Genomic DNA, 27,993 nt, shown 5'->3' with positions numbered 1-27,993 from the left:
TAGTCCGGCTCACTTTTACGTGGCACGTGTACGTGTGTGTACAATGAAAAATGTAAAATGACTTGGGACTTACTTGAGACATTAAGGTTAAGACTTGAGACTTACTTGAGACACATGTGTGACTTGGTCCTATCTCTACAAATTACTGCCTTAAAGTAAATACGCAAACGGCATCGTGCATAAGTCGTTACCATTCCAAACCAATGGGTGGCGGTGCACTAACGCAGTTTTCAACCGCCATTACAAAATGAACAAGAAGAAGAGCACTTGCTCTTCAGCTTGTTTGAAGACGAGTCCTGCATAATATAAATGTTGGCTGAGGAAGACCTTTATGAAATTCGTTTCAATTTTATAAAGTTATGTATTTAGCTCATTGCCGGTGCTACGTGAAAAACAATCATAGGTTAGACGGAACCCAACATCGATTTCGAAGTTTACAAGTTTCCGAGAACCTTGTTAACAACGGTTGTCAGCTGACTTCAGCATGGCACAACAAGCTGCTGCTTTGCAGACCTACAACAATGAACTCGTCAAGTGTAAGTGGTTTATTGATTAGACAATTATGATGAAGGTTCTATCTGGCTGTCATGCATGCCCATATTTCCTGGGACCTTGTCCGTAATTATTTTAGTGATGGGTCGATGAGGCGTCGTGAAGTGTTTTGACACATTGCCAAACTATTGATACAGTGTCTATACTGCGTCACTGAGTGCTGACACCTGCTGGACCTTAAAAATACTACAGGCAGCCGAGTTGACAGACTCAACTGTCACTGATTTCATGACCTAGTATATACATTCATTAATTTAAGTCATTATATTTTATATTATGGGCGGCTTGGTGGTGCACTGGGTAGCACATCCACCTCACAGTTGGGAGGGTGCAGGTTAAATTCTACCTCCGGCTCTCCCTGTGTGGATTTTGCATGATCTGCCTTTGTCCGGGCCCTCCGCTTTCCTCCCACATCCCAAAAACATGCTTGGTAGGCCGATTGAGCACTCCAAATTGTCCCTAGGTGTGAGTGCGAGTACGAATGGTTGTTTGTCTTTGTGTGCCCTGCGATTGGCTGGCAACCAGTTGAGGGTGTCCCCCGCCTACTGCCCGATGATGGCTGGGATAGGCTCCCCCGTGGGGACTAAGCAGTTCAGAAAATGGATGAATGGATATTTTATGTTGTATTCTTTCACATATTCATTTAAATTTCAAATATATTTTAGTTTTTTGTTCGTCAATCAATAATGTGAACATGTATCATAACGTAAAAATCTAAGTGAACGTGTTGTGAAAGAGGATGCTTGTGCACTGGGATGTTTTTTTTTTTTTTATTACAAATTTTTATTTAAAACAATACGTTTTTCCTAATGTTTTGAAATGTTGCCTTTTCTGCTTTTTGGACACAATTTCTTCAGCCGGTAAAAACACCCGCTCACACGGCACAGATGAGGCTGGAGTGCAGTGTCATGGGTCTTTTGATTGTCCCAGTATCTGACTTGGGGCTGCTCCATAATTATTGATAACTTTAAGGATGAACCGCAAAAGATCAAATATGGTTTTGGCAGATCCATCCCGTTGACCGGCTTCCTTTAACAGAGCTTTGGCGCGCTTCCTTGACAGGCGATACTGCTGCTGTTTCGGTCACGTGACCTTCGATACACGCACCGACACGGGCTTCGCTCTATGAGCTTGACACATGCGCCGACGCATCGGTGTTGCCGGACCTATCACTAAAGATGATACTAAAACGCATATACATGACCAAGTTGATTCACATGAACGTTATGTCAACGTGACCTCTATGAAGTCCAAAAGCTGCAGTGTTGACTTTTTCCATCCAAGGGCTGCATACAAAAAAGTTTAGTGCCACTTTGACAGTCCACCTTTATTCTACACAATAAAACCAACCAATATTACCAATGCATGGTAATGCATCAGTTTGTATCACAATCTGTTTTATATAACAGTAGTGCTTAAATTTAATTTGAAGAGGTTTGGTCTTCCAAATTTTACACTTGGTATTAATGTAATACCAGCTCAGCTCAGTGGCCTAGTGGTAGGGTGTCCGCCCTGAGACTGGAAGGTTGTGGGTTTAAATCCAGAATTTAGTTTGGCCTCTACCACAAGAAAAAAAAGCAAATGTTGCATTTCCTTTGAAGCTTTCTTCTAGGCTGTCCAAACACCATATTTTTTTCTGTCTCATTTGTCCATCACAGGTTTTGATGACCTGTGCTCCAAACGGGAAGAGTTGAGCCTTCAGATCAAGTTGGAGGAAGACGAAAAGGAACGACTCCAGCATGAGATTAGCAGCCTCTCGGAGAAGCTGAGCAGAGTTAATGAAAGCCTGGCACAAAAAATGGCTGCACACAACACCATAGACCGCACCATCGCAGAGACTGAGGCTGCATACACTAAGGTGTTTGTCATAATTACCGTGAAACCCAAACGTTTATTTCTTGACTGTTTTTTCACACTATGCCACATAATTGCCTCTTTTGTTAATATTTTTTACTTGTTTAAGTTCATCAGCCAAATAGTTGCAGACAGCTGACGTTGAGCTCTTTAACTGCAGTAATTATGGCAACCTATCAAGCCAACAACAAAAAACGTGAACACCGGGTTTGATCTTTTTATTGTTTCATGTAACTGTCTGATTTCTTTCCACAGATCTTGGAGAGTTCGCAGTCTTTACTGAGTGTCCTAAAGCAGCAGGCAGGAAACTTCAGTAAAACTTCAGAGCAACGGCGAAAAGAGCACTGATTTGCAGAGAGACTGCACAAGGAACCGTTTCAGCATTTGGGATTTGTTTTAGTTTTTGTACCAATAAATATCAAATTCTACTGTACCATGCATCTGATTTATTCCTGGACGTATCACGCGTTTCTTTTGTCATCATGGGTTGTGGCAAAAAAGGTACTGTGGCATTCACTTTTAGCAAAAAGGGTTCAGGTTTGACTTTTTTTTCTCAGCTCAACTTTGCATTGAAATTTACAAACAGCCATTCCTGAATAAACATAAAACATTAATTCAACATAAACCAGTTAAAACAATAAAATGTGTAGCGTATCATGCATGCCAATGTCTAAGCAAAAGCCTTAAAAGTGGGTTTTAAGGTGAGTTTAAGGTGATGCTCCAAAGTTTTCACACACTCCAAAATGTTACGTTCACTCATGATTTTTTGTTAAGAAAATCACTGCAGTGAGATTCATATGAAGATTTTGATGACTTCTTTTAAATAATCTTGCAAATCATTTTTCTGTTCTAATACCAAATCATTTTGTCTAATATGTCTCTTATTACACCACTATTTTATTGTTCTGAAGACCATGACTCAAATGTTGAAGCACATGCATACCTCGAGAACTCAAGATGGTTTTCTCTGTCCATTCGAAACACCGCCAGTTTACTAATAGCTACAAAAATGCATTGTGTTATTTTTATTATGTTTTTATCCGAATCATTTAATACCGCTCAGTTTGGTTAGGGAATCACGTCATGTATCCATCCATCCATCCATCCATCCATCCATCCATCCATCCATCCATCCATCCATCCATCCATCCATCCATCCATCCACCCACCCACCCATCCATCCATCCATCCATCCACACCCATACCCATCCATCCATCCATCCATCCATCCATCCATCCACCCATCCATCCAGACCAGTGCACCACCGTGCCGCCATTATCAGAAAGTTTTGTATAATAATCATACTGTTAAATAAATACCTTTGTTGGGGGTGACTTTTTCCAGACCTCCTTTTGTGTCGGAATAGTTACAGTCGCTGAGTCTGTAAGATCATACCCGCTCAACAAGCCGCCCTTTGCGTAATTTTTGAAACGTGACATCAAAAAGAGTTATTATTTACGTCACCGTAACGAAACGGGCATGCATGACCCGTGTTTTGTTTACACGCGGTGGAAGCGATGTGAGAGAGGAACTCCGCCATGAGCCAACAAGCTGCCGCTTTGCAGAATTATAATAATGAGCTCGTCAATTGTAAGTGATCATACTCTGTTCTCTCACCATCGTCTCTTGCTGCTATTTGAAGTAGATGTCTCCCCCCCCCCCCCCCCCCACCCTCCTCAATTACGTAGAGACAGCAATGCTCGGTTTTGACACTAAACTTTGTGTCAATTAAATTTGGGTGTCAGTGGAGTAATAGGTAAAGTGGAACATTTGCACATCCAAAACCTTAGCCCTTTAACCTTTTCACTTTTGAAATGGACACGTCTTCCGGTTGGATATAATTAAGGGAGTAGTTGAGTTAAAAACAACAACAACAAAAAAACCTGATAACGCACTCTTTTGGTGAAATCTTTGATGTGTTGTTAAGTTTTCCCCCCTTGTCATTAATCAGAGATCTAGTCAGTCAGACTCAGACTCTTAGATTCAAACCTAGAACTTTGGGCTGTGAGACAGCCCATCATTTGATCATTTAACACCATTCCATCCCCCCCAATTATTTGACTTTTTTTCACATGTTGCGATTATTTTCAGTTAGTCAGGGAGTGTGCAAAGCAATTAAAAAAAAAAACGTTTACAAAACAACCTGTTTTGAATTTCTTTTGTGCTCACAAATTTTTCACAATGCCTCCCACAGCATCTTACAGGTTAAATAAAATCAGCAAAAGGGCACCCAGTTGCAGTAGAGCTCATGTTTTCTTCCACCCTTTAGGTATTGAGGAACTCTGCTCCAAGCGGGAAGAGTTGAACCGTCAGATCAAGCTGGAGGAAGAGGAGAAGGAACGACTGCAACATGACATCCGTGTCTTCTCTGGTAAGCTGAGTAAGGTCAATGAAAGCCTCGCACAAAGAATGGCTGCACGTGCCACTTTCGACCGGACCATCGCAGAGACTGAGGCTGCGTACACCAAGGTAAGTGTCAGGCCTACCATTGCCAATGCTGTCCACCTCTCAATTGCCCTCACTAATTAGGTAAAATCAACTAATACCACTATTATTAAAGTAGAATTTGATCTACTGTATATTTCATGTAATTTGCTGCTCTTCCCCCAAAAGATCTTAGAGAGCTCTCAATCTCTGCTGAGTGTCCTGAAGAATGAAGCCGGAAACCTTGGGAAAGCGTCAGAGCCTCGCAAGAAAGAACACTAATGCAGAGGAAGTGGATTTTAAAAGACTGAACTTCAAAAGAAATGGTCATATTCGACTAATTGTATTTTTTTTTTAAAACAGGTATGTGGCGATTGTTTCCTTTGAAGCTATGCACACAGCATTCTGAATGTGATGGACAATAAAAGAGCTATTTGCAACATTGTAGAATGTCATGAGATCCCATAGATGTTCAACATTCTATTTATTTTCTATTTCTTTTATTCAATCATGATCAGGTTTCTTTGACATAATCAGAGAAACTTTTATTTAAAAAATCTGTACATTGTTGTGGTGGCACAGTGGTACACTGGTTAACACGTCCACTTGGCTTCAGCTTGCCTGCAACACCTTGTGTGGACAAGCGGAAGGGAAAATGGATGTTTTGTTGTTCCAATTCTTTTTTTTTTTTTCTTCTTCCTGTGCCACTGCAGTGAGCAATATTTTGCTTCTTTTTGCAAATGAGTCAAAATATTAGAAAACTCAGTAGGATACTATTACAAAACTGCAACCAAAATAATCGACGATAATTGAAATTAAAGTGACATATTGTTAAATCTGACAGCATCTGACAAAACTGAGCTTTAGGCAAGTTATTCGAAGTTGTGGTACTGGATGCCATCATTTATCTGACTGATTACTTTTGACACTTTAAAGTAGGTGTGTCAAACTCATTTTTTTCACGGGCCGCATTGTAGTCATAGCTTCTTTATGACTGTCAAGCCAAATAAATGTATGAGCACCTTATATTATATACAGTAAAAGCTACAAAACAAACTGACAAATAACTCGTTTTCAAATCAGACAAGTAAAAACTGGTCAAATATTTAAAAAAAAAAATATGATTAAAAGTGAAGACAATTTGCAATTCTAGAAATGACACACAAATTTGATGCACAATTTGTCTTCGCCGGCCACATCAAATGATGTTGTGGGCCGTATCTGCCCCCCCGGGCCTTGAGTTTGACACCGGTGCTTTAAAGTCATTCTAGTTCCCATTGTGGATTTTTAATCATTGGATTACACTTTCACACTTTGCAAATTATTTCAAACATACACACAGGAGATTTGCATTTTTGTATTTATTTATTGTACATCTGTACAAGTGTGACATCACTTTTGTTCAAATCATCAATAATTTTACACAGCCTAGACAATGCAGACTTTAAGACAAACAAATTTAAAGTGGAGAAAATGGAGTGTTTTACCACAATTGGATTCTTTTTTAAGAGTGAGTGAAAAAGAAGCCGGGAAAACATTGCTGGTTTTGTGTACAGTACGCTTTACAAGTTGTCGTTTCTGTTTGTCTTGATAATTGCCATTTTTTAAAGTTATTGCTGGTGTCAAACTGCTGGGAACTCCACTTTGGTCCTTTGGGTCGCAGATCGAAGACAAGAAAAAATATTCCTACAAAGAACTCGATGTGTCTTTTTCTGAAGGCAACGGTGAGCTGGGTTGCTCCACAGGTAGTGTTTTTAAAAAAAAAAAATAATTGTATCTTAACAACACAAAGTGTCCCCACATTTGCGAAGACATTTTGACCATTAAGTTGAGTGTTTAAACTATTCCTTACTTATTGGACTAATAGCGCATTTCTGTATATGTACTGTACTTTCAATGCTGAAATGCGCTGGAAACCAGAAAGAGTGAAGAAGTCCGTTCACTCAAAATAGAAGATAAAAATACATTCAGCCGTGTAAACTGGAATGTAAAAAAAGCATGACCTTCTGCATTCCAGTCTATAAAATTTGGTATATTTTGTTTAGTCAAGCTACTGTGTGGGACATAATAATAATAATACAATTGAGTGTTGAATAAACAGAGAAAAGAAAACCCCTCATTTTAAGTGCATGTAGTCTGTCACTGGCTATTCCTTCACATGAGGTGCAAAATAAAGCGAAAAGCACGACAGTGCAAAAAAAAAAAAAAAAATCTTGCATCCAAGACTGTATACCGGCAATTACAAGTCATTGGACTACCACAGAGTCTCTCAACATCATTGAAAAAGGTCATAGGGTGATGACGAGCAGAAAATAAAAGTTAATCATAATAATCTGGTGTCACAATAAATCTGTACAACAATACTGGCCAAGGTTGCATGGAAAGAAAGATGGAAGCAATTACAGCAACACTTTAATCACTTGGCATTATGAGTTAAAAAAAAAAAAAAAATGGAAACGCGGTGCATTCCTGTCAGTAAAAAACCCAAACATGTCTTAATTAAAACTTCACGTGACCAAAACATCACCTTTGTTTATTTTTAGTGGACCAGCTTTCTCCCGAAAGGAATGTGAAAGTAGATGATGTCTGATGTGGGCTGATTAGTGAACTCGCCCTCTACATTTACACGGAAAACATGATATAAAATGATGCATAAGCAGGTCCAAGACATGCAAACTTTAACATTGAGAAGCAATAAATACACAAGAAGCTTAGAAGGAGGATGCAGAGACATTCGGACGGGTGATATACTTTACGTCATACACCAGCAATACAGACATTTTTTGGCAAAAGGGCACTTTTTCCAAGCATTTATCAAAAAATGAGAGTTGCTACAAATAAAGAAAAACTTCCTCCAGGGTACGTGTTGATGTAGTTCATACTTGGCCTCCTCATTGTGAAGAACTGTGTTAAAGTTTGTCTGGTATTCTACCAACCATCCAGCAGCTTCAATACGGTTTGCCATAAAATACAAAAAAAAAAAAAAGCAATAGGAAGCTTTACAGTAAGCGGAACAACCTAAGCCGTTGGTTCAACTGAAACAAATCATGCACGTACAAAACCAAAAATTATGTGGCACCTTTCAGATTGTTATTTTGCATCGTTTTACTCCAAGCGAGAAAACGCAAACTTAAATTTACGGAGCTGTGTAACACTGTCACTGTGGCGTCACTTCCACATAGGCATTGGCAGCTTTTTGCTCTTATTGGAAGTTTGGACTAAAAGCCCGTATCGCCCAGATGCAAGTGTAAACTATTGTAGGATAAAAGAAAATCATGGGACGGATTGAAGAAAGAGACATCTATCTAGATGCTGATAAACTAGTTTAGTTTAGTTGGGATGTTTTGACAGATCAACTGTCCAGGATCTTTTTGGAAAAAAACAGTCCAGCTGCTTTTTAGGTTTGTCGACCAAAACGAATACGACGGAGTGTCCGACTTGGATGATTTTGTGGCGAGCGGCGATGGTACCCTGGCTTCTGTTCCCTGAAGGCCTCAGGGAACGTGCTTAAGCCAGGCAAAGTTAGGAGTGGTTCAGGTCCAGGTATGGCAGTCCTCGCTGGCGTTCGGTGTCGATCCCATTGGTCCAGTGGATCAGGTGCTACTTTTGTGCTGATTAGACCAAGTTGATCAGAAGTAGAGAGCTGGCTCGCTGCTGTAGTCTGACAGGGACGAACTGTCTGCTGGTGTTAGCTGAGGACCCCCAAAAAAATTATATAACAACAAACGTATTCACTTGCACAAGACAAATTTCACAACAAGTAGCTTTTTATACAGATTAGTGTTGCAGCTAACAATAGTTATAAGTCCTAACCGAATAATTGGATTTAAAATTATCTTTTGATTAGCATCACTGTCATATTTTCAAATGGAAAGGGCAAAAACTGAATTCACATTGTGATTCAGTTACAGGTTTGTTCCGTAAATGTCATAAAATAGGCAAAAATGTCGATCATCGTTGTCCGAAGTTAAATGTCTTCTTTTAATTTAACACAAAAAGAATCAGCTTTTATGAAGGACTGTGAAAATCTGAAATATTTTATTCTTGATGATTTGTCCATTCATTGTTGCACCTCTACTCCAGATAAAACATTTGTAAGTTTAACATTCAAGTATTTTTCTTACAAATATCTACAGTAGTTATGCCTTAATACTACAAAAGCATAAGTTAGTGATAGCAACGCAAGAGCGAAATTCACTCAAATTCATTCATTCAAATTACAAAATTCAGTTGCAGTATGGTTCCGGAATCTGATAATTGCTCTATGTTCCTAAATCCAAAGGATTTTGTGGTCGTACAAATGAAGAGTTACAGCACATAAAATAATTCTGAAATAGAGTAAAAAAAATGTGTAAATTTAACCTGAACGTATACAATGAAACCTCCACTTATGAATGTCCCTTCAACTTACGAACTTTTCCAGATACAAACCAAAGACTCAAGACTGTCAGGTCTCATTTACCGCATTTCCTTTTTGTCTCTACGCTTAGCTCAGCCACATTCCGTGTTTGTCTCGGTGTGTTAGCATATTGACGAGTTCATCCGGTTTTTTGTAGTCAATCATGTCTTCTAAGAAGGCCATTGCAAAAAGCAGCGAGGCTAGTCAGAAGAGGGTGTGGCAAAAATAGAAATTAAGCTTACGTAAATGGATTCTTCCCCACCTCCGGGCTCTCAAGCGCCTACTCTTATAGCAAATGATCACGTCTTTGAAGGTGAAGCACTTAAACACTAATTTTAAATTCATTCTAATAGGAAAAAAAAAAAATCACTTCCACTACAGACTAACCTATTGACCTACAAACTCGATCACGGAACAAATTCAGTTTGGGGGTCAAAGTTTTACTCTACACAGCCCATTGATGTGGCGGACAAAGGCAATAAAGGAATAAATGAATGAATAAATAAATACAAATGTTTTCCAAATACCGCTACTTCCAGACATATTTATTCATTGCTCTTATTTATTTGTTGTATGTGCCTTCTTGTTTTATCTTTTAGTGTTGTTTACTTGAATGTTTTGTTTGTCCGTGGACCAATATAATATAATATAATATAATATAATATAATATAATACATGTCTTACCGTGGGGTAGTAGGCAACTAAATTTCGATCTCTTTGTGTGTCTTGGCATGTGAAGAAATTGACAATAAAGCAGACTTTGACATAATATCCGTTAAACTGTATTGAGATCAGTTGAAAATAACTTGAAAATGCTTTGCATTTTAGACATGAACCTTCCGATATAAATTGTACTGACAAAAAAAAAGTCTTCAAAACCTGCACCTGGTTGAACTAACCTAATTTTTGAGTAATTTCTTACCTTCCCAATAACATTTGTATATGCTCTTTAATTTGACCTCATTGCTCCTTGGGGGTATCAAAAGTCAAACTACAGAACACACATAATGGGCTGACAAAAAATAAAAAAAAAGATGCTGAACTCTCACCATGACATCCTCTGTTGTCTGTGTTTGGTGTGAAGAGGCCTCCTCCTTATTAACATTGTCTTCTTGCTTGTATTCTTGCCAGGTGCTGAAGTCTATCGAGTGCTTGGGAACGTAGTTTGCAAGGTCTACACATAAAAACATAGACATAGTATTGTTGATAATACTTAACTTGCAAACAAAATTTTGTTTGTCTATATTATGCATGTTGCCCCCATGACTGCGTGGGTTTCATCCGTGAACTGCGTTTTCTTCCAACGTTCAAAAAACAGTCATGGGAGGCCGATTGAACAAGATTGAATTCACGTGTGCCCTGTGATTTGCTGGAGACTGGTTCAGAGATTACACCGCCAAAGTCAGGTCAAATGGGCTCCTGTGCACCCGCCACCCTCAGGAGGACATGCGGTTTAGAAAAACTGGAGGGATGGGTATTATAAGAGTGGGTGACTATTTATTTTTTTGTACCGAGAAAATACACAATCATTTCTTATTAATAATAAGAATGCTTGCATCTAATTTTGATCATTCAAGCCCCACAACTTTTTTTTTTTTGGTTGTTGTTGAAAATGTAGTGCAGAAGGAGTCCACTATGGGTCACTATTCTCACACTTACATCATCTCTAATAGGCGTTAAACTTGCCCACTGCGACATCAATTAAACAATAGCTCACCATTGCTGCTGTTAGTCTGTGTGGGGGAGCTTGTGAAACTGGGACGAGGGATGTGGATGCGTCCCACCATGCTGGGCAGTTCTTCGGTGACCTTTGTTTCACGTTTGTCCTCGTCTGCCTCCTCGCCGCTGTCCCACGTGCTGCTTTCTGACGGGTACTCATACGTACTGTGGAGACTTGACTCATTGAAGGATATCTTCAGCTAAATGAGACACAATTTAAAAATAACATTAAATTCATTGTTTAACTTTTGCAAGAAAACAATTATGATCGTAACTATGCTACACAACAAATGTGACAAGCAGACAGGTGGAAGGTAGGGGGTTCTGGTTTCGGTTTTTTGTTTGAGGCTTGTAGCACAGGCCAAAAATGCAACACTGGAGCCGAGAAATTAAAGTGAAGCAAGCAGTAAAGAATGCACAATACTGTTTATTTCAAATAAATGTTCAAGTTCAAATAAATGGTTCATAAGCACAACGATAAAATAACTGCAAACAATATTCGGATATTCTGTAAATTGACACCTACAATCAAATTTATGTCATTTAAATTATCCAGGCATGGGAGAACAAATTTGAAAACACTGGGAGATCATGCAAACCTTCCACATGGGGGCCTGGGATGAGATCTAAACCCACCATGCTGCTCAATTCTTACTCTAATTGGCGAAAATGGAATAGTGTTTGCCTAGCAATCATAAACATTAGGGCTGTGCCAGATACTGGTATTGATACCGATACCAGCTTTATTATAAGGTATTGCCAATACCAGTATCGTCCACCCTCTCATAGCCGTTTTCAGGATCAAGAAATGAGAAATTAAAGGTATAGAAAATTGGCATTGATTTCATGCAATTTTAAAGACCATTGCTATATTAGCATTAAATAGGTCTTTCTTGAACACTATATGTCATTGTTTTGGGTGGAAAGTTCCTGTCTCATAACTACAAGTTGTATCAGTCCTTAGTATGCCTATTTGAGACTACATTGAGTGACTGAGTACTCATACTGGTATTGGTCTGAAAAACGTGGTAGGTCCCATTGGTGGACTTAACCAAACCTCCCGCAGCTGTTGACTGACCACTTGCTGGGTCTTCTGGCTGGTAAATCAGGACTAAAAAATAAATAAATAAATAAATAAAAAGTCTGATGTCTTCTCATTTAAAGCCCATATTTGATTGTATTGGCGACAAGCATTTAATCTCTTGCTTTCATTACCGCGAACAAGAACAACAGTTTAGTACTTCCTTACAATGCTGTGATTAGACAGTCTTATCGCACGGCACAGCCCTTTGCTCACAGCCATAACACGTCAGGTGTTCTTATTTGACGCTGCTTTTCAAATCGGGTAACCAATGTGCACTTTGTTCAGACCACTGGCTATATTGGGGAAAAAAACCAAACATATATATATATATATATATATATATATATATATATATATATATATATATATATATATATATATATATATATATATATATATATATATATATATATATATATATATATATATATATATATGTGTATAATGGCACCACCTTAATTCGAGCCATGGAAAAAAACAAAACTGTTACAATCTCTGGCTATATGCCTGTATTATGGACAATGACAACAAAGTTTAACCTAATCTAATCACTGCAGGCAAGGTATCAGGAAGTAACCTATGAGCTACTGTGAATGTGACTCAGCCACCTTTACATCTGTGGGGAAATTGAATTCAACAAATGTGTGCCCACCCTAATTAACAGTGGAATATACTGTTATCCATATTTACACTCTGTATTAAAGCTTTATTTGTGAATGAATTCCTATACTAAATGTATGTAAAACTTGCACTTTATTATAATTAAATGCCCCCTTTTTAAGCCAGTTTTCATATGGAAAACACCAGTGGTTTTGGCGATTCTGTTTACGATGTGCTCCGTAATTAATACTGGACAATTTCCCACGACACAGCTGAACATCTTTCACGGCACACAAGTGTGGTTGGGAAACACTGACCTATACGATCAACGGCTTTTCTGTTGAGTTGTCTGTACTGACTAAAGGAGTCAGCTGACTTCGCGTTGCTGCAACCAAGACCTCAATCTGCTCTAATCTCCATCACAAGGCCACGAGCCAACAAAGGTCCTTCATCCTTGTCACCATTTCCTAGTTAGCACCTCAGCTAAAATGTTCGTAGCGTTTGATTTGGGAAGTACAGTCCTCCAAATTTGGTAAAAACTTCAACAATGTCAGATAGGTGGGGCCTGCCGGAGACCATTACCATCTACCAATTTGCTGAATGATGCAATGATGTGGACCACAAAATAATTAGTAACAGTGATAACTAATAGTCAATCACAAATGAAAAAGAAGTACTTACTGTATTTTTCGCACCATAAAGCATTAAAAGCTGTTAATGTTCTCAAAAACCGAAGGTGCGCCTTTTGTGTGGACTGTCTTCCAAAATCTGTAAATGTTAAGTTGCCACAGGGCGATGTAGACGTAACGTAATATGTAGACCCGATGAACCAATCAGAGGACGTAAAATACATAGACCGGGCCGGTAAACCAATCAATCAGGACTATACATATTCAAAGAGTAGGTGCCTCAGCCGCCATTGATAAATAAATATTATTGGTTTGTGTAGAGCAAATAGCATTAGGACGAGTTTATAAATGCACGTAAAAAACAAACAACACATTGACAGCCTTTAAAATTAGATTTACAAACAAGTGCTTCAAAAATGAAAAGTGAATCATAAAATTATACTTGCATCATTCCAAAATTACCTCTAATAAAAGAACCACAGCTCCTTATTTAATTTTTTTTTTTGTATACTAAGCTTACAAACCCCATCAAGTCATTTTCTTATAAAGAACTTCTATATGAAGTATGAAAGAGATTGAGTTTTGGCTCTAAAATTAATCTATGGTATTGCGTTTAATTTATTTATTTGCAACCCTCACAGCTAATTTGTTCTACAGGTGACAGCGTAAAATCGTTTTGAATCAGTAGTAATATTTCAAATGATTGTTTTAAGGTAGAACAAGCACATTCATATTGAAGTGTAGCGTCAGTAGCGTCAGCCCTAGACATCCAATGGCAAACATCTTGTATTACTCTTTTATTTTTGCTGTTTTCCTAAAATAATGTTGATTGAAAAAGACACGTGAAATCAATGCTAATAAAAGTGCTACATTTTACCATACTGAGCCATTAAATAGTTGGTTCCTTGATTCTGACAGTGACTTGTTTTCTAGCATCATAGCACACAGTCTCAGAGGAATTCTTAAGCAAAGAGCTAGTCTATGAATAGGTCAAGCTCTCTTCTGGGACCACTTTGTCTTTTACATTGCCTTTTATCTAAAAATTCTCACATTGCATTTAACCTATAAGACTACACCGGAGAAATGTAATATTGCTAATGGTTGTTGGGATTAGGTGACAAAATCTGCCTTCTGGAGGGAAAAGTGAGTCTTTCTGTTCTGTGGGATATAAGTGGGGGCCCAACGCTGAAGGATTCCTCATTTAGCATAGTGTGCTCAGTCAGTGATCTGGAATATGGGCAGACTAACAACTCTTTCATTGTGTCGCTTTTGTTTTCCTATTCATCAAAGACTGGATGCCTCAGGATGAGCATGAATGGAAGAGGAAGCGAGTGTGGCAGTTTTATGTCTTTGCTTGTGAAGAGTTTAAGACCAACACAAAATTCAGCTTAGTTAATAAACATAAAAAAGAACAATCGCCATTTTAAAAATGTGCACTACGGTAGTAGATTTACAGGATGTGTAAAATAGTAGAATATATCAAAGAAACATGAATCCAATTTGCAAGTTTAATTTCACAAAAACATTTATAAAAAAAAAAAAAAAAAAGCCTTTAAATTTGCACAAGGCAGGGGAGTTCCAGATGCAATCTTGCGTCATATGTTTAGTCTCCCGGCCCCACAACATTTTTTTTTTTTTTTTACATGATGGGTCTGTCTTGACATTAAGTGATGAAAGCTGACTTGCATTTAAATCAGTAAAATCACAGCACTGCCCTAAACCTTTGTCTTGATTTATTAGGTATATTTTCAGTTGATTTTTGAAACTCATGTCAATAGGGGTCTAATTTGCAAAAGGTTTGCACATGCAAAAAACTGTCGCAAAATTTTATTGAACAGCCAACCGTTCCACTATTACTTCCAATTTCATTCTTTCAAATTTTACTTTGCAGTTGTCTCGCAAATTTTTATGGTGAGAATCAGAGGTACTTAGAGCGCAAAACCTTTTTCACCACTCAGCATCCACTATTTGGGAACTTCTTAAAAGATGTCATTGCCAACTTGCGACAGACTACAAACCAGTCCAGGGTAAACCCTGCGTCAATCAAGAGCCTTCCGTTTCCCTCCCATCTTAATGAGTCCAAGCACTCTAGAAAGTCATCTTTGAGTTTTGCCAAATGTTATGGGTCTTATTTCTGTTATTAGCATTGAATTTTACTATCTTAGTAAGGAAAATACCAGAGTTATCCATCCATCCATTTTCTTTACCGCTTTTCCCCACAGGGATGGCGGGCATGCTGGAGCCTATCCTAGCAGTCATCGGGGGACACTATGAACCGGATGCCAGCCAATCGCAGGGCACACAGAAATGAACAACCATACACACTCGCACTCACACCTAGGGGCTCAATCAGCCTACGATGAATGTATTAAGGCAGGGGTGTCAAGCTCATTTTTTTTCGCGGGCCGCATTGTAGTCATAGGTTCTTTCGGAAGGCCATTATGACTGTCAACCCAAATAAATATATGAGCACCTCATATTATATACAGTAAAAGCTACCAAACAAACTGACAAGTAACTTGTTTTCAAATCAGATGAGTAAAAACTGGTCAAATATTAAAAAAGAAAAAGATATTCAAAGCAAAGACAATTTGAAATTCTAGTAATGACACACGAATTTGATGCACAATTTGTCTTCGCGAGCCACATAAAATGCGGCGGGCCCTATCTGGCCCCCGGGCCTTGAGTTTGACACCTGTGTATTAAGGCATACGGGAGGAAACCGGACTGCTTGGAGAAAACCCACACGGGGAGAACATGCAAACTCCACACAGAGAGAGCCGGAGGTGGAATTGAACCCGCACCCTTCAAATTTTGAGGTGGATGTGCTAACCAGTGCTGCCTACAAAGAGCCATACAAATCAAACTAATGCTTTCATGAGTTCTGGAATTGGCAACATGACAGCTGTGCAGGGACTTCATTTTTTCATGCCAAGTAATGTTGCACGTCCTAAACTAGCAAAAGGTTCTTCCTAATAAACACACACGCACACACACGCACACACACGCACACAGGTTCTTTGCTAATCGGATTGAACTGCAGAGTCACAACCTAAAGTAGCTCTGGTTGACAACAGGTTATTGTATTGTATTTATATGATTTTTGTCTGACTAGCAGTGCAGCGTGTTAAAAACATAGGTCAAGTTGACGAGAGGGGTGGGAATGTGTCTTCATTGGCTACTGAAGGCACACATGGAAAAGTATGCATGATTATGTTTACCTCTGGCATATGCAGTACATTGAAACTGAAATGTTTTGCAACTATGGGCACGTTAAGGTGTATGGCGGCTTAGAGGAGAAGGGCCCATGATTAGTGATGTGATTAGAGCTAAGCTCCTGCCAGCTAGATAATATTAGACTAGCAAAGCATGTACAGCAGGTGAAGAGTTTAAATGAAGCTGCATGAGTGCCTGAGGTTAATAACGCTAAAGTAAGCATGTGTTCATACCAAATAAGTATTGCAATACTTGCGTAACAACCTAGTCCTAATAGTAAGATTATGGCTGCAGAAATCTGCCAGATAATGTCGCACCATGTGCATAACAGGAATAGTGGGCAATTATGAAAAAAATATTACAATTATTTTGGCTAACTTGTTCTCAAACCATTTATAGCAATTGCAAACTTTTAATCATGGTGGCATACTTTATTACAACATATCTAGAAAATCTACTCTACAATTTGTTTCCGTTTAGTTTACATAATTTAGTAAATAATGCAACATGTTACTATGAATTGTAACATCAACCAGCAATGCTCAACACATTGCAGGCAGAAAAGAAGAATTGACCTGGATGTTACTATTTTACACACAATCTAAAGTTACGACAACAATATAAATGTGCACGTTACATATGACACACATTCAACTACTGGCAACACAAACACATATTTGATAAGGATTAATGTCCAATAACTTCATGTATAAAATGTATTGCTCCATGCAATGCAGTCACCGCGTTTTACGTTTACTGGCATCGCAACCCCTCGCCACCCAAAAAAAAAAAAAAAATCGAGTATGTATGTTCTGTGTTGAGAGCACAGGTCACCATATTGTTTGAGAATGAAGCTTCCTGATATATTAGTTAGATGGCCTCCTTTTAAGCAAAATCATCTCTTGCTATTCAGAACTCTACATGCGCTCGAGGCGTTGGCACATTTCTCAGTAAATATGAGGTTGGATCAGATATGCTGTTTCTTAAACCGATCCACTATCGAGCATTACAACACTGATTTTAGTGTGTGGAAGGAAGCTCACTCAGCCGTGTAGGTGTCTGATGTTTGCAGATATGGCACTCAGTAGAGCCAGTAAGCATCTGTGTTTACACTGTCAAGTCTCAAGATAGTGTGAGTTGATGCTCTTGTCGTATTCTCTTTGGAGATGTAGATGAGTGTGAGTGGATCAGATGATGAGATGTGGATGAGTGGTTGTGTATTGCATCTTCAAACAAATGTATTAATGTACACATACGTGCATTGAAAATATGCAACAGTAAGAGCCCTAGTTCAAGCATCTTCATGACATTTCAGTTTTCCGTCATCATTACCACTCACGACAGCTTTTTTTTAAATTTTTTTTATTGCGACGTCAACACTGACGTAGCGATCGGTGTGAGTCAGACAGAGAAAGTGTGCGCCTATACCCGGGAAAGCTAATGACTGGATAGAATGGCCACAGCCTGAGTTGTCATGGCGACAGGCGCCATGGTTATATGACAAGAGGGAAATGGGAGAGTGGAGGAAGCAGAGCCTTAGGGTGAAAATAAACAGAGGAATAGCGTCAATCATCATGAAAGCAATGTTTAAGAATATCAACACTTCACAAGAAATCTGATTTATGAAACACTCGGAACTATAAATGAAAACATTTAGGCAGTCTGCACACTGTGACAGACCAAATACAAATCAGAAACATTATTATTTTTTTTTTTTTATCATAAAGGGCAAAGGGAGGGTGGCAAACACTGCTGCTGAATCCGTTTTTCACAAGATTTGACGTTCAAATACAGCATACGCAAGTTCAATAAGAGGTAACAAAAAAAAAGTTTTCAGTCTGCACCTACCACCATTTGCTCAGTTTCTGCTTTTAGTCTATTTATTTTCTTACTTGAGCACATGAAACAGCACATGCATAGGACACACACGCACACACACACAGACACACACAACACAAAATTAAACATGTTTACTATGACAAAGGGGCTTCACTAGTTGAATTCACTAACATCATACCAACATTACAGGGTTGTGCACGTACCCGAGGACTGTGTAGGAAAACAAACCCAAGTATGACTTCTTGAGAATATTGCAAAGAACTATAGTCTGTATATATTTATAGTCTACTATATTTTCACGAGTGGGCGTGTGCGCAGCCAAAAAGTGACGAGAGAATTTATATAAATGGTTTGCACCGACTACAATAATACAAAGCACTTGCCGTGGAGCTTCTACTAGCCAGTAGGTATTTGTCATCCAAATGACTACTTTCCATTTTGTGCAGTAGATTGTATTATGTTTGTACTTAATACTTATACAAAGTAATAATTTAAAAGACTTTCACCTTGTTTTTTCTTCATTTGATTGATGATGTATAGTTTACATGTTTGTAACAACATTTCTAGTCTCGTCACCAGCAAACCCATGCTACAAAAACTCGGTGGTTTCGCACAAACAGTGCAACTTAGAGTTGCAATAGCCTGGGGTAGGGTGAAAGGAAGTAAGATTTGAGGGCCTTTAAAAAAAATCTCTCGTGTATGATACGTATTTATGCTGTAACCACAGCTCTTTCCTTCCTACATAGCTGCAAACATATTCTATCCCATTTATGTGGAGGGTCTTGTCAAGTTGGAGGTCTCCTAAGATGTGTGTGTGTTCATGTACTTGAGGGGGGATGGTGTTGCCAATCAGGGTCAACAATTACATCAGTGAATGCGTTGACATATTTGTTAAATACCTCAACTATGTAATGTTTAAATTCATTATGTTGAATATCTACAATCAACAAAACTGGAAATTTATGATGGGAAATAGCGATTCTATTCAAATTGAGACAAAATCTTGTTTTAGTTAACTATTTTGTCAGCATTATGATGATATGGCACTTGAATATGGCAAATACAAAAACACAATTAATACAAAGACAGTTGGTATCAAGGCCAACATTAGAAAAGAGGCAAAACATGTTTCCCACAACTATTGGCAATCAATCTTTGCCTGCAGCAGTTTGCCGTTCCAATACTTTAAGGGGGCACTGCCACTCCCACCATTTTAATTTTTATTTGAACTACTCTTCATCTCGCTTCATAAGTTAGCCCATATATGAACTGATATATTTTATTTTTGTAAATAGAAGGGATGGAGTGTTTCAGGAAGTGTACGGGAGGAGAAATGGGGAATGTCTGCCGAGTTGTAAATAATTAAACACAATGGACTTTCACACCTATAGCACTCGCGCATGACGTAAAGGCATCACCGTGCCCTTTTTGTGAGCCTTCCTGTGTTACAGGGGACTTAAAACAATTAATCTCATTTCTATTTTGAACCTGATGTAGAACATGGCATTTAAGATCAACTAAAATAACACATATTCATAGACACACACACAATGGTTTCGACAAACAAAGGAAGTTGAGCGATACCACAACAGCAGCAACGTACTCGTCAATAAGAGGAGTGACTCACTGGTACAGTATTCCTTCAGAAGAAGATGAACACCGCCCTTTTTAGGAATGACTTCTTTTTAATGTGTACTACACATCTGTAAAGGTTTGTATATTATCATCATATATTTTAGTACCTCTTGTTTTAATGTAACATCACCATCATGGATCAACATACCGTAATTTCCGGACTATAAGGCGCACCTAAAAACCTAAAATTTTCTCAAAAGCCGTCAGTGCGCCTTATAGTCCGGTGCGCCATATATATGGACCACATTCCTAAATTTAAACTGACCCGAAGCATTGTGTCAATAAATCAATCATAATTGGCCCGCTGAAGACGATGAATCATGAATCAAAAAGACTATGGATCATTATTTAGTGATTATAAAGTAATTTGTTGCATCTGAAGTTGAAATAAAAAAGATAAAATGGAGATTAATTTGATTTGGATTAAAAATCTGACATGATGTATTAAGGGTGCGCCTTATAGTCTGATGCGCCTTATATAGGGACACAGTTTTAAAATGGGCCATTCACTGAAGGTGCGCCTTATAGTCCGGTGCGTCTTATAGTCCGGAAAATACGGTACTAGCCCTTCCAAGTTACCGGTAAGCTAATTAGGCGAGTTTGCACGAGGTGATACAGTTGTTTTATTACATTTGCACTATGTTGCTTTATGTGATATGTACGATCTATGTACCAGGTTGAAATGTACAGCCAACCGCTCATAATGATAGTAAATTCTGTGGGGACCTCTACCTATATTGTGTTTCCTAACCATAATCTAAAAAATGCAGCTCGGGGGGAAAATAGGGGTGGGTGAAAATATTGTCTGCGTTTACACTAACATAATGCCTTTAACCTGATTAGAGTTGGGATTAAAATTCTGATCGGATGCACTGTTGATCGGAATGGCCTTGATCCGATCAGAATATTCCACCTGGGGTGTGTACATGATGCATTTTCATTCCGATCAGGCTTTTAATCTGAATGAATGTGTCGATGTAAACATAGCCATTGAATCACCGCTGGACCTGTGAGGAGCACTTTGGACGTGATTGGCATTGTATGGAAGCGAGCGCCTTCTACTTTTAAATCTGACATTTTTGGTAATTTTGTATTTCCCTGTAAATTTGCCTGCAGAATTTAACACAGTCAATAACAGAAGATAACAAGTTTCTGGTCGTGTGCAAATGCAAGGACCTTTGACCATAGAATGTTGTGTAAAACCAGCAATTTAAGGAGAAGCTATAGATTGCAGATATGCACAAAGGAAGATGGACACGCCCCTTTTGAACTGTGTCACTGCTTTCCAATTACAACAGGAGTACTGGGAATAATATTTAAGATTGTTCTTATTAGATTATTTTTTTACTTTTTTACTTCATAAACAACAAAGGTTATGGAAACATTTTTATGCTCAGGTGCTCTATTGTTGAAAAAGAAAATGTGACATAACATACCATATATGTTGACATAACTAGGTTAAATATTGCAAAATTGTCCAAATTTACTCTGAATTTTTTGTAAATTTGTACTTCTTACTAAATCGTTATCAGAGCATTTACCTCAAGATCAAATCAAATCAAAATTGAAAGAGTAGATATAATTCTCAACACAAATATTCAATAACCACAAATGGAAGGGTTACTACGCATTGTGCAACATCATTGCAATCCTCTTTCTCATTACATTGTCTGGGCAAAGATGAATGCCTCATTCCCACAATGACCAGTCTACAAAAGCAAAACATTAAAACGAAACCACTCCACCCAGTCTACGTATTGCTACCAGATGTATCTTGACATCATTTTCGAATGGGGGAGGACTGTGGTAAAGTACAAAAAAAAGCCCTTATCCAATCAATAATACGCAGATGGAAAGTGACTCAATCCTGGGCTATAAATTTCACTAGAAAGCTCAAACTGATTTTATTCAAATGCAAGCATATCGTTGTTCAAGGAAGCTGCACTTGACCTACATATCTTCCACTTTCCAATAAAAAGATGAGTGGAGGAGATGTGGATAAAAAAGCAGGACATTGCGAGGTGGGCCAGCATTCTATGCAGACCGCTCCATTTGGTTAAAATGAGAGTATACAGCAGGACTTGATGTGGAATAATATATTTTCTGGAAAATGTAAAGATAGAACTTATGTTCTACTTTAGTAAAGCCATAAAGTGCGGAACATTCTTTTTAAGCCTTATAATAAAAAAAAAAAGAAAAGGTTGATTTTGCAGGGAAAAACACAACCCAGCCCAAAGCTGGGCAATGTTCGGCGACTGCTTGAACACAGAACAAAAATTCCACACAAATTATACTGGTCAAAGGGGGGCCTTGATGCTTTTCTAATTGCTCGTGCAGTCCGCCTGCCAGAAAGAAAAGGATGGGAGAAAAATTGACCGAGAGGTGAAAAGAGCCAACAGAAAGAAAAGGAGCAATGAATGAGAGAATTCAGTATATCTTCATAAGACAATGCTGTTACATAAGGTGTGTTGAAATATTGCTTTGACAATCTTGAACTAATATCTTCCACTGTAAAGTTCACATTTGCACCCAAGAACTGTTCAAGCACAAAGTATTATATTCATCATGATAATGTAGTCAAAGTGCCCTCAGTAGAGGACAGATCTTTACAAAGGCCCTGAAGGAGTCAGTAATATAAGAAGCTGTCAAAATTAACCAATTAGTCAACAAGTAATCAATTATCAAATTAATCGACAACTATTCTAATCATCAAGTAATCGCTTAGAGCTCATTTTTACCTTAGAATGGTTCAAATCGTCTAATGTCAGCCTCTCATCAACAAATTCATACATTTTATCGTGACAGCCCTAGTAATATCTGCTGTTTTTCATAGATCAAACTTGTTGATACAATCATAATTTAAAAACATACTAACTCTGCAACGCAAGCGTTATGCTACCATGATACAAACATACACAGATATGAGTTGATGGAGGTGTGAGCCTGGACCCATCCCTCAAGTTACTGGGTTGTTCCTCAGCCTCTTTTTGTATTTTTATATCTATATATATTTTACATATATGTATTTTTTTTTTTTATATTGCTTAAATTTTCTAGAAATACATTGCTTAATTGTGTCATCAAACGAACACACAGTGATAGGAAAGCATGCTTCGAGGAGGCATCCTGGAAAATATCAGATCATTAGCTAGTTTAAAATGAACGAGGTTGGCAGAAAAGATGATTATAATGGATTCAAGCACACGCTCTCCATTTGATAGAAAAAAAAATACAAAAACGAGTAGGTGGGCTGCGTTTACTCTATTTCTCTGCTTAAAAGAGGTTGGCGTTGGAAAGCAGAGGATTACAGCATGCCAGGTCAAGAAAACCCTAAAACAGGTCACCATTGTGAGAGGCTGAAACACCCGCCTTGATCTATTTGCAGACAAATTCATTGGTAAAGTGATGTAACTATACTATATAGTGTGCAGCGAGACTGAGTGGGTCATCAACTTATAAACTAAACCGATATTGCCATGGTTACCTCTTTCTTATACACCACGAAACACCAAGCTAAAAAAAAACAATACGAGCGCCACAAAATGAAGCTAAAAATAATCCTTGACATGCAGGTTAATTGAGTGCCGCACTTGTCTGACAATCATAAACTCCTGGAGCAATTCATCATGATCAATTGAAGGCCTTTTGAACATAATATGGAAACACTTTAAGCAAGCGTCACCAGAACCAGACTTTGCTACCATCTAATTATAACACATTATCAATGTAATAGCTTTAACTGTACAACAGCTTCTTTCTTGGCTGAATACCCTTCACTTCTTGAAAAAAAGAACTGTGCTTTAATGAGATTGTGCAGCCAGCTTTTGCAGGGCTGTGAGCCAAAAAAAATAATAAAAAATGCTACGCGTGAGTGGTGAGGCCACACCTCTTGATAGTCTGCTGCAAAGGGCAATTCAAGTGTGGCAAGTGACAATTTGTAATTGTCGGCACAACCCTGAGCAACCAGGGGGAAGCAAATGCAACTAGAGTTTTTCCTGTGACTGGCAGGTTCTATAGAACTTGGATCAGATCAAACTTTAATGATGCTTGATAGTTTTTTTTTTCCTTTTGTTCTAACTTTTATTTATTTATGTCATTCATTTTAGAGAAAGTTTGTTGGTTTATAAAAGTTTGCATTTTTTCCAAAAACGCTTCATTAATTTTAGTATGGTTTTTTTTTTTTAGAGTATTTATGAGTGCAAGATTTTAAAAATAAGGTCACCAAGTGTTGTAAATTAAAATAGACTACAATTCTCAAACTCCCTTTCATCTTTAGTTTTGGATGTACAGTAATACCGAATTAAATACATTTGAAATGAACCCCACAATCTTATGTACGATATGAAAATCAAAACAAAGGACATTCAGTACAGTTACTTTTTGTTCATTTTACAAACAAATTGTTAATTTAGTTCGTTTTAATTTTCACATATTTCTTTGAAGAAAATTTTTTATTTCAATTTTAGTTGTTGCACTAGTCCCATTAACTCCAATAGTTATAATATTGCTCTATAGAAAATAGTCAACTTTATTAGTTTTCCAGCTGCTGCATATTAATACTGCTAGGATTAGTGTTCAACAATTAATTTAACATTAAAACAATATTGCAATTCAGTAGAATGCAATTGTCAAATCGCACAGTCTGCACTTTGGACCCCTGCTTTACTTTGGTTGGTCTGTAGGCTTACATTTTTTAAATATAATTAATTAGTCATAATTTATATATTTAGTTATATCATGTCTAGAAAAGTTTTCTGCTTAAGAACTGGTCCATATATTCATATTGACTCATGAAATGATTTAGTGAAAGTTTTCAGATTTGTTTGCATTGCTGTAATTTGATTTATATATATATATATATATATATATATATATATATATATATATATATATAAGATAAATGATATTCCACATTTGTTTCGTTTACGTAACATTTGTAAATCTTACCTTCTTGTTGCCAAGGGTGCCCGACTTGGAAAGACAGGACTTTCCAAGGGAAAGGTACCCACCGATGACCTCAATCTCGTCTACAGCTGGGTAGCGTTTCTTAAGCAGAGAGCCCAGTTGACTGTATGGGGCCTGAGGGGGCGTAGATCCCGGTGAGGCGTCACTTGAGGGATCTTCTTGAGGTTCAGGTGAACTCGGCTTAACCTCAGCCTCCGCCCGGCGTTTAGGCACCACAGTAAAAGTGTTCCCCTTCCTCCTCTGCGCTATGGGGCTGTGCGCAGGGCCACGAAGTGGGGATCCCACATCAATGTCATCTATGTTTGTGACAGGCAGATGTTCTGCAGGAGGAGCTACTACAGCAGTTGTGGGGGGAGGTGAAGGGTCCTGTGAAAGGGCAGGTGGAGACAAAGTGGGTGATAATGGGACAACTGGAGAAGAGGGAGGAGAAGTCAAGGCAGGTGGAGAAAGTGTGGTAGGAGATGGAGACAGATTCTGCGAGAGCATAGGCGATGAAGGAGATGTGGCAACAGGCGGAAGTGAGTGGGGCGTACACAGCCGCGCCACTTCCTTGTCGTTTTTTGCATCCTTCAGTTTTTGGAGCATTACTGCAGGTGTAGATATGTGAGAAGATGACACTCCTGACACAGGCTGCTCTGCCACTCTGTGAGAAGGAGACGTTATAGCAGGGCTAGGTGATGCCGTGTGGCCACTTTCAAGTGTGGCTGCAAGATGTCGCTTGGGAATCACCATGAAAGAGTTTTTAGACTGGATACGCAGATTTGCCAGGGCCCGTGCCTGAGTATCTTCATCAGGTATTCGGGAGAGGTCTGGCTTAGGGGACGGACAAATTTCAAAGTCACGTGACTTGTGCAACACCTTGGATGAGACGGCGTGACGATTCTGCGTTGATGATGGCACCGTAGAATTGAGGATCACCTCCGAAATCATCTTGAGCACCTCGTCTGGTTCATCTCTTGGTGTGGCCGCTGTCCCATGATCGCCGCTCTCTTCAAGTCGCTGCCGGAAGGAGGACGCCGGTTTAGAAGATTCAATTTTGTGCTGAGAACCGGCCGTCTCAAGTACGGGAGAATGTGGTTTTGCTTTTGGAGAACTCAGGAGGACAGGCGATGACGACTGCTTGCTGCTCAAGTTTTTGCCCCAATCTGTTTTGGGCTTTGGCATCAGATCGAGCTGCGGCTTGGCCCGGCTTCTCTGTCTTCTGATGGCACTTCCATCTAGATCTAACAGGTTCTCTGTGCTGTGAGACTTTTTCTGCAGCTTCCCGTAGTTGGAGTCAAATTTCTGCAGTATTCGGCTCACCATCCCTTGACCCTCACATGATGGGTCTCTGTGGTTCGGTCGACCGAGGGTGCTCAAGTTCTCCTCGCTCTTGCTCAACGTAGTGTCATAAATGACCACTTCCTTTGCTCTTATTTCAGTTATAGCATTCCCTCTTCTGTCCAACAGCTCATTCATTGAGCTATAACCGTTTTGTTGCCAAATGGGACTTTTTACTCCTTCGCCGTCAGGAGCGTAATCGGGATCCGACTCGATTATGAGAATATTCTCTGCTCGGATTGTCCGTATTCCAGGAACATTACCATAAAGCTCCAAAATGTGTTGGATCGGACGAGTGGCGTTTTCCCTGTCCTGTCGCCTCCGTCGCTCCTTCTCCAGCTTGATGAAGGGGTTCTGTTCCAGCGGGCCCAGACTCTCCTGGAGCACCAAGCTCTCTTGTCCGTCAACTTGACTTCTCGTTGTCCCTTCTTCCAAAGCCACCGGTCTTTTTTCTTTGTTGTTGGCGATGTGCTGACTGGTCGTTGTATTGGAATAGTTTCGTCCGGTGTGCGACTCGTCTCGGTTAGGTACGCCACTATTGGCACCGTTAAGCGTTTGTTCCCCGTTACTGCATTTTAGACTCCCACCTGCACCATTCTCCGTGGTAACGGCTCCCCCTGAGCCCCCGCTCTTCGCCTTCCTCCTCTCCAAGATCTCTCGCTTCCAGGCCGGCATCCTCGGGCTCTCTTGTCCATTCTCCTTGCGGGCGTACCTTAACTCTCCTCCGCCAGACATTGCGTTGCGGGGATTACGCGGGGAAGGTGGTGTAGAGGAGGCAGGCTTCACTGCCGTCTTGCCGCGGCCTGGTGCAGCTACGTAACCTGCGTTCGACTGTACCTGCGGTGTCGTTCACAGTGCGATCCCACACATCTCTGTACCCTCTCTTTTTCTTTTCTCGAATCTCACCGCTTCCGTCCCTCCGCTCGGTTTTCCGCGAACGCCGCCCCGCCTCTCCGCCGCAGTAAAAGCTACACTTCCAGGTTCCTCTTCGCTTCTTGATTGGCTGCTTGGTCCTGCAAACACACCCATTTCGTCACAGTGGCGCAAAACCACACCCGTTTCTATTGTTGACTGGGCCAAAAGGATCTGTCAATCAAACGGTGTGGCTTTCAAGATCACCTGACTTTTCTTGATGATTTTTTTTTTAAAGCGTTCTTTACATCTGCATAAATAAAACAACCTTCGTTTAAAAGTAGACAGAAAAACGAGGGAATAACTGCAGAAACAATCGTATTTTACTTTGCGCGTTTGCTGTTTTTGCACTCGCATACAATATTCCACCTGTCGATAATCCGGTTGGAAAAAAACAACATGCGACCCGAGAAGGGGATTGGTTTGTATGAATCAGCACCCTGATGACTGCACACAAGAGATTACTGTACCTCATCAAACTTTCATTACCAAGCCTTTTGTGGCACAATGAGTGCAATGACAAAAGAACTAAGTACGCGAAGAGCGCACATTGCTCATTGATCTTCAAGGGGAAATCCCAGTCACAAATCCCAACTAGCAATCATTGCGCCTCGGATAAACCTCATGGGATACGTACTATACTGCCACTGCGCATCTGATGCTTGTGGGCGTCATTAATAATGCTTTTGTCGACTCGCTTATTGGTTTAACTTTTACGTATGTGTATAAACAAAACTATCGCACGTATGCGGAAGATTAGATTTTTCAGGGAATGTGAAACCAGTGATTTGGCTTGCGTAAAAAGTAATGTTTTCCGTCACCAAAGCAAAAGCGCCTCCCTGTG

General features: G+C 39.2%; 3 protein-coding genes across 4 annotated transcripts; 2 read left to right on the top strand and 1 right to left on the bottom strand.

The window, feature by feature from the left end:
- Positions 1–239: 239 nt before the first annotated feature.
- LOC147047870 (microtubule nucleation factor SSNA1-like) lies at positions 240–2,826 on the top strand. Its single transcript, XM_085926294.1, has 3 exons — positions 240–536; positions 2,211–2,410; positions 2,662–2,826. The coding sequence occupies exons 1-3, from the start codon at positions 485–487 to the stop codon at positions 2,752–2,754; spliced, it is 345 nt and encodes a 114-aa protein (XP_085782420.1). The 5' UTR covers positions 240–484; the 3' UTR covers positions 2,755–2,826.
- Positions 2,827–3,759: 933 nt separating this feature from the next.
- On the top strand, positions 3,760–5,273 carry LOC147047869 (microtubule nucleation factor SSNA1-like). The gene is made up of 3 exons (XM_085926578.1): positions 3,760–3,997; positions 4,677–4,876; positions 5,021–5,273. Exons 1-3 carry the CDS (start codon positions 3,946–3,948, stop codon positions 5,111–5,113), a joined length of 345 nt encoding a protein of 114 aa, XP_085782704.1. The 5' UTR covers positions 3,760–3,945; the 3' UTR covers positions 5,114–5,273.
- Positions 5,274–6,966: 1,693 nt separating this feature from the next.
- tprn (taperin) lies at positions 6,967–27,941 on the bottom strand. 2 transcript variants are annotated; one of them, XM_085925454.1, is made up of 5 exons: positions 27,620–27,941; positions 24,900–27,250; positions 10,948–11,149; positions 10,280–10,404; positions 6,967–8,523 (listed from the first exon to the last, which is right to left on the bottom strand). In XM_085925454.1, exons 2-5 carry the CDS (start codon positions 26,970–26,972, stop codon positions 8,461–8,463), a joined length of 2,463 nt encoding a protein of 820 aa, XP_085781580.1. In that variant the 5' UTR covers positions 26,973–27,250; positions 27,620–27,941; the 3' UTR covers positions 6,967–8,460. The 2 variants fall into 2 exon arrangements, with proteins under 2 accessions (XP_085781580.1, XP_085781581.1); XM_085925455.1 differs by having other exon boundaries at positions 24,900–27,941.
- Positions 27,942–27,993: the final 52 nt, after the last annotated feature.

This window comes from Syngnathus leptorhynchus, chromosome 12 (genome assembly GCF_054491065.1).
Source record: "Syngnathus leptorhynchus isolate UIUO chromosome 12, UIUO_Slep, whole genome shotgun sequence".
NCBI lineage: Eukaryota > Metazoa > Chordata > Actinopteri > Syngnathiformes > Syngnathidae > Syngnathus > Syngnathus leptorhynchus.
The sequence above is the reverse complement of the archived record's forward strand: the minus strand, read 5'-3'. Positions and strand labels throughout refer to the sequence as shown.